Consider the following 13,681-nt stretch of genomic DNA (forward strand, 5'->3'; position numbering starts at 1 on the left):
TCGTCGCTCCTGCGGTGTCACAGCGATGTGTGCTGCCGCAGGAACGACGAACAACATCGCTAACATGCAGAGAACGATTTTTTGTTTCAGGACAACCTCTCCACGGCAAACGATTTTGGCCGCTTTTGCGATCGTTTAAGATCGCTCGAACATGTCACACACTGCGATATCGTTAATGACACCGGATGTGCATCACTCAGGACGTGACCCCGACGATAATTCATTAACGATATCGCAGCGTGTATAGCCCCCTTAAGACGAGGAGCAGGGGACTTAGGCGGGCTTTACACGTTGCGACATCGGTAACGACATATCGTCGGGGTCACGTCGTTAGTGATGCACATACGGCGCCGTTACCGACATCGCAGCGTGTAAACCCTAAGAGCGACGACCACCGATCGCAAAAACGTCAAAAATCGTTGATCGGTGACACGTCGCTCCTTTTCATAATATCGTTACTACTGCCGGTACGATGTTGTTTGTCATTCCTGGAGCACCACACATCGCTGTGTGTGACACCGCAGGAACGACAAACATCTCCTTACCTGCCTCCACCACCTATGTGGAAGGAAGGAGGTGGGCGGGATGTTATGTCCCGCTCATCTCCGCCCCTCCGCTTCTATTGGCCGGCCGCTTAGTGACGTCGCGGTGACGTCGCTGTGACGCCGAACTCACCTCCCCCTTGAAGGAGATATAGTTCGGCGGTCACAGCGACGTCGCCGACCAGGTATGTGCGTGTGAAGCTGCCGTAGCGATAGAATGGTATTAGTTGCAGAAGATATGTAAGTAAAAAATGCACATGCATTTTTAGTATGTGTCTGCTGCGGAAACACACTAAAAACACATGTAATCTGTACATGACTGTTTCGATAAAGTTTGGCAAAACCAAATACCAGGAAGTATCAAAAACAAAGTTGCTTTATTTTAAACATGACATGCCAAAAAGAGAAAAAACAGAACTTCAAAATGTAATAAAAGCTCATGTTAAAAAACGCATTTAAATGTGCAATGAAAAAAAAATCACAGATAATCTAAGTTACATAATTGATGCAAAAATGCTGCAGAAATTCTGAAACATTAAAAGCTCACCAAAAAGTCATTGTGGGAACTGAGCCCAAGGCCTCATGTACACATTGAGTATTTGGTGAGGTTTTACCTCAGTATTTGAAGCCAAAACCAGGAGGGGGACAATCAGAGGGAAAGTATAATAGAAACACGGACACCACTTCTGGATTTATTACCCACTCCTGGTTTTACAAATACTGAGGTAAAAAAACCACCATATACTTAATGTGTGTATGTAGCCTTATAGAAGTTTTCCCATGAACAAAGTTAACTTCAAACTTAATTTTAATCATTAGATTTTGGAATCATAATTTCCACAATTGGACGTCTTGAAAAAAATGTGTTCCTGTACTGAGATAATCAGATATATGTGTCCCTGCTATGTACTGTGTAATGTCTGACCGTACAGGGACATGGTCTGATCATATCACATCTCCTGGGTCAGGGAGGACGTAAAAGAGTATACACACATTACATGACAGGATCATAGCTGATTCTTTTGGTGAGGTAAAACATTTTCCTGCCTAATATTAAAATGTTTTACCTCAAAGAAAGAATTATTTGTGATCCCTGCTATAATGTCTTTATGCTTTTTACTTCCTCCTTGGCCCAGGAGCTTTGGTATGACCGGACCATGTCTCTGTATGGTCAGACACGGCCACTACACAGTACATAGTAGGGACACATATAAGATTATCTCAGCACAGGAAAAAATTTTAAACACATCCAATTGTGGAACTTATTATTCCAAGATCTATTAATAAAAGTGAACTTTGTTCATGAGAAAAAACCCTTTAAGCACTATATTTTTTAAGCACTATATTAGTTCCCTGAATGCTAAATTATGTTTCAGCCGGTGTGATAAGTAGATCCTGGCCTCCTGTATATTCAGATGTATAGGCATATAGTTTAATAAGGGAAGCACCTGTAGGGCTCCTGCTCATGATTACAGGGGTAGTGGACGTTTGGTTCTCGTGGCTAGGCGACGGACTGTAGACAAACACTTCCTGTTTGTAGGGTGACGCGGTCAGAGGTTGGCTGCCCTGCGGAAAATGTTTGTAAAAAATATTTTTAGATCCTTTGTTAAATCTTTACTTCATTCAATGTAGGTAGAAATATAGGATGGATCTTGTTCACCAGGTTGAGGCAATACATACACTTATGCCACTAGATGATATTTTCTACTCTTCTTTGTACCTTTAAGCAGTTATATCATTGGTTACTATGGCGACCAGAACATTTGCGCAGATTACACCATTGTATTAAAAACAAAAACAAATATTATAGATTGACTTGGATAACTTCACTGATTTAGTCATAATAAACCAAACACTTAATGGACAAACCTTGCAAAAAATATCAGACTAAGGGAATGTACACACTGAGCTTTCGTGGTCTGGTCAAAACCAACAAGTTTTCGAGTAAAAACTGCTTCAGTGAAAGCTCCTTTTGGAAGACTTTTTCTCAGCCAGTTTTACAGAGGTTTTACAGAGGTTTTACAGAGGTTTTTTCAGCCTTCTAATTAGACAGCGATTAGTTTGGAGTGGATTCATTCAGGAGAGGCTTCACAGATGTGACATGCACTCTCTTTTCTTCTCATAATCTGAAGTGGGAAAAATGCTCAAAAGTCTGAGCATATGAACAGTAAAGTGGTTTTACAATAAAAATGAATAGGAAAAGTCTTTTAAATGGGTTGTCCAATCTAAAATAATAAGTCTGCAGTCACTCTATGTGTTAAGGCCCCGTTACACGCAACGATGTGTATAACGATACATATAACGATATAACGATACATATAACGATATATATCTAACGATATATCGCCGGGGTCACGGATTCCGTGACGCACATCCGGCATCGTTAGCGACGTCGTTGTGTGTAACAGCTCCGAGCGAGTGTTAGCGATCAAAAATACTCACCTTATCGTTGATCGTTGACACGTCGTTAATTTTCATAAAATCGTTGCTGTTGCAGGATGCTGGTTGTTTGTCGTCCCTGCTGCCGCACACATCACTACGTGTGACACCACAGGATTGAGGAACAACCTCGTACCTGCGGCCGCCCGCATTGAGGAAGGAAGGAGGTGGGTGGGATATTATGTCCCGCTCATCTCCGCCCCTCTGCTTCTATTGGGCGGCCGCTTAGTGACGCTGTTGTGATGCCGCACGGACCGCCCCCTTAGAAAGGAGGCGGTTCGCTGGCAACAGCGTCGTCGCTAGGCAGGTAAGTCCGTGTGACGACTCCAACCGATTTTGTGTGCCACGGGCAGCGATTAGCCCATGACGCACAAACGATGGGGGCGGGTGCTTAGACCAGCGATATCGCTGCGTGTAACACCACCTTTACTCTATGCGACTGCTGAATTATGAATCCTCCCAGTTGATGCACTGTACGTTGCGAAGATTTGCTGGTTTCTGAGCCGGGAACAGTGGTCACGTGACCAAAATATTGTGATAAACATGTTCTTTATCAGAATTCGACTAGTGGGCACACCCTCGCTCAATACAAATGCACTGAGCAAGTCCACATCCACTAGCCGGCTGCGCCTACTAGTCTGAGGCACCCACTCCATAGACTTGTATTGAACGAGATTATGCCTACTAGTTGGGTTCTGGCCAGGAGCATACATATCGCATAATTGTGGTCATGTCAATGTCGTTCCTGGCTCAGAAAGGGCCAAATCTTCGCAGCGTACAGTGTGCGCGCTGGGAGGATTCATAAGTCTGCAGTCACATAGAGTGCTGATGATGCTGCAAAAAAAATCTCAAAAACTCAGTGTGCACATAGCTTTAATGTATGAACCTGGCAACAACCTATACTACTGTAGAGTAAACCATACTACAGACGATACTACTCACATCAGACACATTACAAGTCCCTGTAAGAATGTATTGCTTCTCCAGTGCCATGGGAGCTTTCAACAATATTAAAGCAAAGTATACAGTAATTTCATATCTTTGTTCTTGAAACAATAAAAACTGTGATGATCTCCTGTTTATTTTTATTTAAATAAATTTTAAAAAAATCTCTATTTAGTATTGAATGGAACCTGTGTACCACGGGGGCACTGTCACTGTACAGAAATACTTATTAGCAAAACCATCAGGGCTGTAATACACAGCAAGGTTCCTGCCACAACTGGAGTTAGCACTAATTCAAGCAGTTTAATCTCTTCTATGATGTGGTCAATATCGCCTATTGCATCCAAGGTGCTTGTCAGAGAATGGGGGCTCCCACTGGCCACCAGCACAACCGTGCAATAATGAAGGGTGACTGTGGCAGCTTTCCAGACCCTCACTAATCGTAGCCTAATAGGCATTGCTTAATAAGTTGTCTCTCTGTTTACCACTGACTGGCGATAATATTTTGTATTAGTGTATATGCAAAGCTGTGTACAATCAAAGAATCACTGCTTAAAAAAGAAAAAAGAATATGCATTAAAGTCTTATTTGAAGAAATGCCTCCTTAAAAAAACCATCCTCAGTATAGATATCATAGATATATAAGATTATCAAACAAATGTGCCCCTAGCTCTTCCCTTTGCTTCTAGCTCCTCCCGATACCTCTAGCTCCTCTCTCTGCCTCTAGCCCCTCCCTCTGCTTCTAGCTACTCCCTCTGCATCTAGCTCCTCCCTCTGCTTCTAGCTCCTCCCTCTGCCTCTAGCTACTCCCTCTGCATCTAGCTCCTCCCCAAAATTTAGGTGTTTGCCTGGTTACAAACTATCACTAGTTTTTTACTAGTAGGATCTTGACTTACAGCACAAAACATCTCAGGACCAGTGTATAGCTATGTTGATCTTGTATATTGGCTTATATTTATAATGAAAGGCGTTAAGGGAAAATGCCAGATTCATGCTGCACAAACCTCAAGCAGTATGTATCAGACACTGGATGTGTGATTGTATGTTTGACGCTAAATGTTGTAACATTGAAGAGAAGACATCGTTTGAAATGCCGGGAACAAAGCACATTGGAGGTACAGTCTCACACTCTAAGGCTGGTCTACAGAAGCTTCTCCACCAAAAAGGTTACTCAAGTCAGGGAGAAATGTACATTTTTAGCCAAATTTTGATGAATTTGTTAGGCGGACCTCATCCTGCCCCATGCTGCCCAAACTCAACTCACTTTGGCAGAGCTGGCCGGGACTGGTGTAAAAACGCCAAAAGTAGCTACATTTTTACACAACTCCAAGTTCAGCAAAAATGCTGTGACATTTGAAAGTGTTTTACACCAGAAATTTGGAGAAAACATCTTGATGAATCAAGCCCATTGTCCTTGGACGTCTGCTCAAAGTATGTTTCCTCTGAAATGCTGCAGCCTATGACTGGCAGAAATACATTTTCCACTACAATATAATATTTCCATCCCAACCTGTTGACTCAAAACATCTGCAGGACAAATTGAAATTTAACATGATCGATCTTTTGATCTCATGGAGATAAACCATTGCCAGAAGAGAATGGTGGACGGCTATTTCTCTCTCCCCATTGATACAAACATACATGTCGACCAAGGTAGTGGTTAATGTTTCTGGGCGTCTAGGGAGAGGTAGTTCTTCAGATGGACCTGTCTACTCCCTTCCTTAATGGAAACAAACCTTAACATGGAATTTTCATTTGTCCTGTTGATCATATACCTATTTCCAAGTTCCTCCCTGCTTTCTGAGATTCATGAAGGAGAAATTTCTCTAGTTATGCACTGGGATCAAAATCATGGAGCACTCATGCACATGTACCGCCCCACGCTCGGCTGCAGCCGAGCCGCTCGGATCCGGGCTCTTCGGTGGGTGGCTCAAGCGCCTCTGGACCCGGGGTCACATCACTCTGAAAGGATGCTGGCGCTACGTAGGGGGTTGGTAGGTAGGTTTATGGCAGGGGGCCGTGGTTTGGGTTAAGTTTGTGATGCCACCCACGGGTTGTGGTGAATGTAGATACCACCGCTGCTGTTTACTAGGCCCCCGGGGACGGTGTTGCGCAGCCAAGTGTTGACCCCTCCGTGTGTAGGTGGTTGATGGTCCCGGGGCCCGGTTGTGAGGGTGCGGACGGATTGGTGTGGTGCGGGGTGGTGCGCAGCCCGAGGGCACAGTTGTACTCACTCTGACAGATACACCGGAGTCTCTGGTAAACCAAAAATATGGTGGTTGGTGCCCGCAGCCGGCTGCGTCTGGTCCCCCAACCGGTTTGGTGGTCCCCGCCTTTCTCCTGCACCTTGTTTTGTAGCTGTGGACTGCCTGCGCTTCAGCGATGGGAGTCCGCTCCCGGCTGTGTGTGTGTCGGGAGAGCCCGCTTGCCCACAGACGCTGGCCCGTGGGATCTCTCTGCCTGAGCGGTGGCTTTCTATCCCCCTCGTTGGGCTGTTGTCTTCAGTCGGGACTTGGTTGGGAAAAGACCTAATGTCCAGACCTCAATCAGTGAATTAACTTAGACCGGTAGATTCGGGACCTCGTTTCAGGGTCTGAGTAACCCCCTCTGTGCTCCGGTTTCCAGTCAGTTCCCCGGTTCGGTACTGCGGCGGGTCACTACCCTGTCCCAGTCCCTTACAGTTCCACCAGGCCATCTTCCCGGCTCCTGCAGGCGGCGACCACCGTCTGCCTCTTGGCCAAAGGGTGTCCAGGCTACGACCCAGACCCCTGTCAGACGCTTACTCCTCTCTACTCCTCCCTTTTTCACCTCCAAAACTAATCTGCTCTGTTTTTCCAGCCTCAGGCTAAACGAACTCCTCGGTGGGCGTGGCTAACCGCCTGACCCCGCCCCCTGGTGTGAACGTCAAGACCCGAGAGGAGTGACTCAAGTTTTTAGGTTGGCTGCTGTTACCTTTTTAGGGGGACGGGTGTTTGTGCATGGGCCTGTCTGTGACTACCTGGCTAGTCCAGGGCGTCACACACATTTAAATTTTTTAAATCTGGCAAAACTGACTAAAGATTCTTGTGGGAGTCGATATAAACGGAGTGGGCACAAAAGGCCCCTCTGTCCCAGATAAAGAGAAATATTACATTTTACATGTGACAGCTAAAGGATCCTGTTATAAATTTTGTACTGAGGCCCAAGACTTTCATCTCTTGTGAGTGTGTACAGAGCATGGACAGGGGTTTCCTGAGTCAACCCCTGGCAAAGGAGGAAGCCATCCTGCATCCCCCTAGAGTACAGCTCCTAGCAAAATTCGGGTGGAGGCACTGTGCCATACAGAGGTGAGAACTATGGGAAGGCCTACCCTTGAAGGCCACTTAAAGGGATGTTCCAGCTATCAACTTACACAAATCAAACACTGGGACCTTACATCCTGCACTTAAAAGGGGTTTACCACAAAGTTCAATTTAATTAATAGATCTTGGAATAATAATAAGTTCCACAATTGGATGTGTTAAAAAATGTTCCTGTCCTGGGATAATCTTCTAAATGTTCCTCTGTATAATGGATTACATTACAGCACGGGATCACATCTGATTCTTTCTGTGAGTTAAAACCAGTTTTAAAGAAGGCAGAAAAAAATGTTTTTCTCCTACAAAACCGGCAACAGTGATCTCGTGCTATAATGTCTGTATAGTCACACTTCTTCCAATGCCCAGGAGATGTGGTATGATCAGACCATGTCCCTGTACAGTCAGACACAGCCATTACACAGTACACAGTAGGGTCACATATATAAGATTATCTCAGCACGGGGACATTATTTTTAACACATTTAATAGTGGAACTTATTTTTATTCTAAGATCTTTTGATTAAAGTGTACTTTGTTCATGGGACAACCCCTTTAAATGCCCACAAATACCCAGGAAAATTACCAAAACAACTATTTTAGGCATGCCTTACTAAGCAATACCGGACTAGGAGGTCAGGGACAGTCCCAGCAAAATCAGGAACATTGGCAAGTTTTTTACAGCTTTACTAGAAACATATGTAACAGCGGAATAATAATTAATTTAAACCTTTAACCTCCACTTCATATAAACTATATACCGTAGTTAAACATTCTGTATTCCCGTAATCTTACAATGTGATGCTCTGTTCTCAGAGACTTTTTTTTTTGTTAACATTGGACTTTATGAATTATTTAGACCTCCTCGCATTGCTTTCCCCCCTGCGTTAAGATTTGCGTAACATGCTCACCACACTCTCGTATTCCTCCATAGCCTCGCTCTCTCCAGCTGTGCTGCTGAAACTGCTCGTACTGGAAGAAGAGCGAGAAATGTTGGATCGCCCGTTCTCCTTCAGTTTAATGTACGGTCTGGGAAACAAAATGGTTGGAGAAAATGTTTTAGAAAACAGAAATCCTGAAATAACAAGTTCACTCGGAATTTATCAATATATTTACAGTGTGCAGGCTTGTATACAATATATACTGACACCAAATGAGTTAGGCACTACTCAGAACACCCTTTTTCCAATGCACCAATATGATATAATAGGCAATAAAGGCAAATTCCCCATGGTAAACCCTCTTTCTATTAATTTTAGCAGTGTGGCTACAACATATGTCTCTTAAAGGGAATCTGTCAACAGGTTTTTTGCTGCTGTATCTGAGAACAGAATAATGTAGAGACAGGGACCCTGATTCCAGTGATGTGTCTCTTACTGAGCTGTTTGCCATCAAAGGACCCGTAGAAGCACCACACCAGCGCAAAACGGTCACCGTTGTCTGAGGCTTCGGCTTACCCTCCCTGCACTACATGTTACCCGTGTTTGCACAATAAAGAAGACTTGTTCTCATCCCCTGGTGAGTTGCTGATTTTTTCCTCTTTCCTTTGTTAGATCTGAATTTTTGCACTGCGGTCTGTTTCTGAGCGTGGAGCTCCAGGGCAGGTGTCCAATGTCCGCAATAGCGGTCCGGTTCCTTAGACCAGTGCAAATCTGATTGTTGCTTGTCTGTGGTGCCCGGTCTTTTCTCTCCACACTTGAATATCAATAGAATATGCCATCTATTACTGGTGTGGCTTCAAATGTTGGGATTCCTATTAGCGCATTAAATTAGTGCCATACCACCATCACTGCAGCACATATCCAGTCACCTAAAGAGGTTTTCCTAAATCCCTTGTCGACTGGTCATTGGCATGTATACCTCTAAAAAACAGTATTTTTTTACTTGTCTGCCTTCAGTCCCCACTTCTACATATGGGATTTTAGTCACTTGAGCCACATAAACTCATTTTCTGCGCTTCCTATAATGATCTATTCTGGCACTGAACCTTTCTACTTAGGTAGGTGTAGAGAACAAAATATCTCAAGTGCCGTGGTGCTATGTTCCATGTGTAAGAGCTGGGCCGGACAGAGAGGGCTCAGGTGGTCTTGAATGTCCACAAGTACAAAACTTAGGGTGGCTTTACATGCTACGATATAGGTACCGATATCGCTGCCCTTCGCGCAAAAAATCCGTCACCCCGTCACACATACTTACTTGCATAGCGACGTCGCTGTGACCGGCGTACCGCCTCCTTGCAAAGGGACGGTCCGTTCGGCGTCACAGCGACGTCACTTAGCGGCCGCCCAATGAAAGCGGAGGGAACATCCCGCCCATCTCCTTCCTTCCGCATTGTGGCCGGCGGCAGGTAAGGAGATATTCCTCGCTCCTACGGGGGTCACACACAGCGATGTGCACTGTCGCAGGAACGAGGAACAACTTCGGCGAAGCGACAGCATCGATACTTGGGAGCGGACCCCCATGTCAACGAGGAGCGATTTTGGACGTTTTTGCAACAATCCAAAATAGCTCCTAGTCGTCACACACAATGAGATCGCTACAGCGACCGGATGTGCGTCACAAATTCCGTGACCCCAACGAGATCGCTGTAGCAAAATCGTAGTGTGTAAAGCCCGCTTTAGGGGCACTTTGCACACTACGACATCGCAAGCCGATGCTTGCGATGCCGAGCGCGATAGTCCCCACCCCCGTCGCAGCTGCAATATCATGGTGATAGCTGGTGTAGCGAACATTATCGCTACGGCAGCTTCACATGCACTCACCTGCCCTGCGACGTCGCTCTGGCCGGCGAACCGCCTCCTTATTAAGGGGTCGGGTTGTGCGGCGTCATAGCGACGTCACACGGCAGGCGGCCAATAAGAGCGGAGGGGCGGAGATGAGCGGGACGTAAACATCCCGCCCACCTCTGTCCTTCCGCATAGCTGGCGTGAGCCGCAGGACGCAGGTAGGAGATGTTCCTTGCTCCTGCGGCTTCTCACACAGCGATGTGTGATGCCGCTGGAACGAGGAACAACATCGTACCGTCACTGCAGCGAAATTATGAAAATGTTGGATACTACACCGATGATACGATTACGACGATTTTGCGCTCGTTAATCGTATCAAAAAGGCTTTACATACTACGATATCGCCTGCGACGCCGGATGTGCGTCACTTTCAATTTGACCCCACCGACATCGCACCTGCAATGTCGTAATGTGCAAGGTGCCCCTTAGAGCTCTGCGTTTCTTCAACAATATATGTATATATATATATATATATATATATATATATACATATTTTATATATATATATGGAATCTGTGCAATCAGCCTACCCTAATAGTCTCACTCAATAGTGTCTAAAATAGGCAACCCCTCTAATATATGGGAAGGCTTCTATGAAATCTGTATTGCATACATTTAGTAACTTATAAAATATTAGTATATTATTTCCCATATAACACATATTAAGGCTAAAATCTGAATTGTTCAGGTGTCATACATTTCAGAATTATTGGCGCATTATTCCCAAATGATTATCTTTACCTTTCTTTGTTGGGACATATCTCCGGGGAACTGGGATTTGATGATGTTTCAGATTTTACATCTTGTGATGAGTGACCGCAATCAGGAGTTTTTGGCACAGCAGACATGCTGTCACTGTCAATAGGAAAGAAATAATTACTATAGCAAATAGCAGCAAATGATCACTTCTAAAAGCAAACGTAGGCTAAACTTAAACTCATGATGTATATAAAAAACAAAACATATAAAAAGGGTTTTTTATGATAATATACATACAAATGTGAAGAAATTAGCAAATGTATGCATTATTACTTTGGATCCTCAAAGCAGCATTCCCAATTCTGCTAGTTATTGGTAACAGTCAATGAGCTTGTTATCCAAATTTTAGCTTAGCCAAGTCTCTACAATGCAATGTGACTAGAAACCCACAGCATTTTTAGTGCAACTGTGGACCATAATACAGGCTGTAATTTAGGATAAGTACCAAATAATGAAAAGTTATATAAACCATGGAGAACATAAAAATAAGTAAAACAAGGGTACAGCAAGAAAAAACATACATAATTGGCCAGGCTATGTGGGTAGCCAAAGTGGTTTGGCATATGCTTATACTATGGCACATAATGAGGGTGATATATCGAATCCAGTGCAAGGGAGATGTGGAGGAGTTGCCTGTAGGAGTCAGATTTTAGCTCTCAAATTTTAGAAAATGTAAAGAGCAACGTGATTGGCTGCCATGGACAATGTCTTCACTCTCTTTTTCTTAAACTTGCTTTCATAAATTTCTCTTAAAGGATTATTCTCTAGTTGTCTCTTTAGCAGTGAGCAGCTTTCCAGATTTCCCATTTTCTGGCAGGGTGGGATCTTCTCCTTGAGTGACAGTTCTGGTGAGCAGCAGAGCTGTAGTATTTGAAAGACTATAAAGCTCAGCAAGATTTCTGCTGTAACACATACAGGTATCAATGTTTTGTTCTCAATCTACTCTGTTATCACTGAATTTTCATGTGGAGATAACAGTGAAAATGAACAAGCACACAGCTCTGGACAGTGAGAGCAGTGATGCTGATTGTCAGGGATAGTGATTCTACAGGATTGATAAGATCAGCTTGGTCAAGAGCTGAGAGAGGTGGGGAGGAGGTGAGCGGGTAACTGCAGTATAGAAATCAAGGCACTGGAAAGAGGTGGCTGGTAGGTTAAGAATTAACCCCTCTCCTGGAATGTAACTACGTGTACACGCAATCAAGTCTAGCCAAGCTCTGATGGCTGAGCTAGATGAAAATGAGCTGTACACTACAAAAGATAAAAGGTTTCATTGCAAGACAATAACAGGAGATAAAAAAAGCAAGTTAATTACAAATTTGCTTTCTAACTAATTAAATCAATTTAATAATTTAAGAAAAGCCTTTTGTCACTGTGCAATATTCTTTTTAACGCACAATGACAGTGTGCTCCCTCGCCAGCTCAAATGAGCAGTGATGAGCCAGCAAGAGATCACACTGTCAGTTTGCATTCTAAGGAGGGAACATAGTGAGCAGAGACGAGCCCCGCCAATAAAAGTGACATCAAATAGAGGAAGGTGATAATCTCTGCTTGCCGCATTCTCTCTTTAAAATGCACACTGACAGTGCACTCCCTTGCCCACTCATTCCTTCTCTTTAGAGCCAAAGAGGGAGTAAAACTTCACTGTGCATTGAAAAGAATATTGCACAGTGACAAGGGAAACCATACTGACCATACATCTGAATTGACAACAAAGGCATGCTCAGTAGAGCAGGGACTAGCCCAGACACAAAAGAGATGTGACTGATGACGCTTTGTTTCAGGGTCAGGACAGTGACCACAGCTCTGGCCTCTGATGACGTTTAGTTTCAGTATCCCAGTATGCACTTAGGAATCTCAAATAAAGCATCATCGAAAAGGAAGTAGGTAAAAATAAACCTGTTAAATAAGGTACAGAGGGATTGGTAGGGACTTTTTCATTAAAGTTTATTAAAAAAGAGATTTGATTATTGCATTAAATAAATAGCCATTTAGGATTAAAATTAATAGTAGTTGCAGACCACCACTTCAATGTGTGCTAGTAGCATCCTTTTAGGGATAAAAAATCATTACAAGGTAAATAGAAAGTGGTGTACAGGAATAGTCCAAGGTCTTGGATACCAAGGATTACTTAGCAGGAGTAGATGACTGAGAGAACCAGCAGAGCTCCAGCATATAAAACTGTATGTTATCAAAACTACAGCTAGAAGCCCAGCACCCAGCAAGACACCTCTTGAATCAGGGTCTCTGTCCCTACTTTATATTCCTCAGCAAAATCCTGGTGATGGATTTTCTTTACGACAGTGCCATTATGTAGTCATGCCATATACGTATCAATGTAATGAGAATCATAAAAATAGTAAATGAATTGTACAAATTGTGCATCCAATTAACACTGAGCACAGTTTTGAAGGGCTCTACATGTTGGTTTATTTAGGTTTTATGTGGCCGGTGAGATCAATAGATAACTCATTATTGTTCACAGCTTTATCCCTGTATTTCAGCATCATTTTTGCCTCTATAATTTGCAACATTTACTTTCTTCTTGTATAACTCACTATAGGCAGCTCATTGCTACCGCAGCTTCACCTTATACAAAGAAGATATATTTGCACAGGTCTTACTATTTACTAGTAAAAAAGGTCTACCCGGTCCTCTCGTCAGTAGTAGTCGTTACACACATTCATTGTCATTTTAAAGGGAACCTGTCACTACTTTTTTGCCTTATAAACTGCGGCCACCAACGGGCTCTTATATACAGCATTCTAACATGCTGTATATAAGAGCCCAGGCCGGGAGTATAGCGGTTGGCCATATGGGCGTCTCTGTTCTCCGGTGTCGGCGCTTCCTCTTTCGGCCATCTTCATCCTCTTTC

General features: G+C 43.8%; 1 protein-coding gene across 9 annotated transcripts in view; it reads right to left on the reverse strand.

The window, feature by feature from the left end:
* RAP1GAP2 (RAP1 GTPase activating protein 2) overlaps positions 1-13,681 on the reverse strand; it is a 1,154,914-nt gene that overhangs the window by 29,189 nt on the left and 1,112,044 nt on the right. For 8 of the 9 annotated variants that reach the window (XM_075335284.1, XM_075335285.1, XM_075335283.1 and 5 more), the window contains 3 exons: positions 10,789-10,902; positions 8,173-8,290; positions 1,991-2,108 (listed from right to left, as the gene is read on the reverse strand). In XM_075335284.1, coding sequence (XP_075191399.1) covers positions 1,991-2,108; positions 8,173-8,290; positions 10,789-10,902 — 350 coding nt within the window. The remainder of the gene's footprint in view (positions 1-1,990; positions 2,109-8,172; positions 8,291-10,788; positions 10,903-13,681) is intronic. The other variant, XM_075335290.1, reaches the window with a different exon arrangement.

The sequence above is a fragment of the Anomaloglossus baeobatrachus genome, chromosome 2 (assembly GCF_048569485.1).
Source record: "Anomaloglossus baeobatrachus isolate aAnoBae1 chromosome 2, aAnoBae1.hap1, whole genome shotgun sequence".
Lineage (NCBI taxonomy): Eukaryota > Metazoa > Chordata > Amphibia > Anura > Aromobatidae > Anomaloglossus > Anomaloglossus baeobatrachus.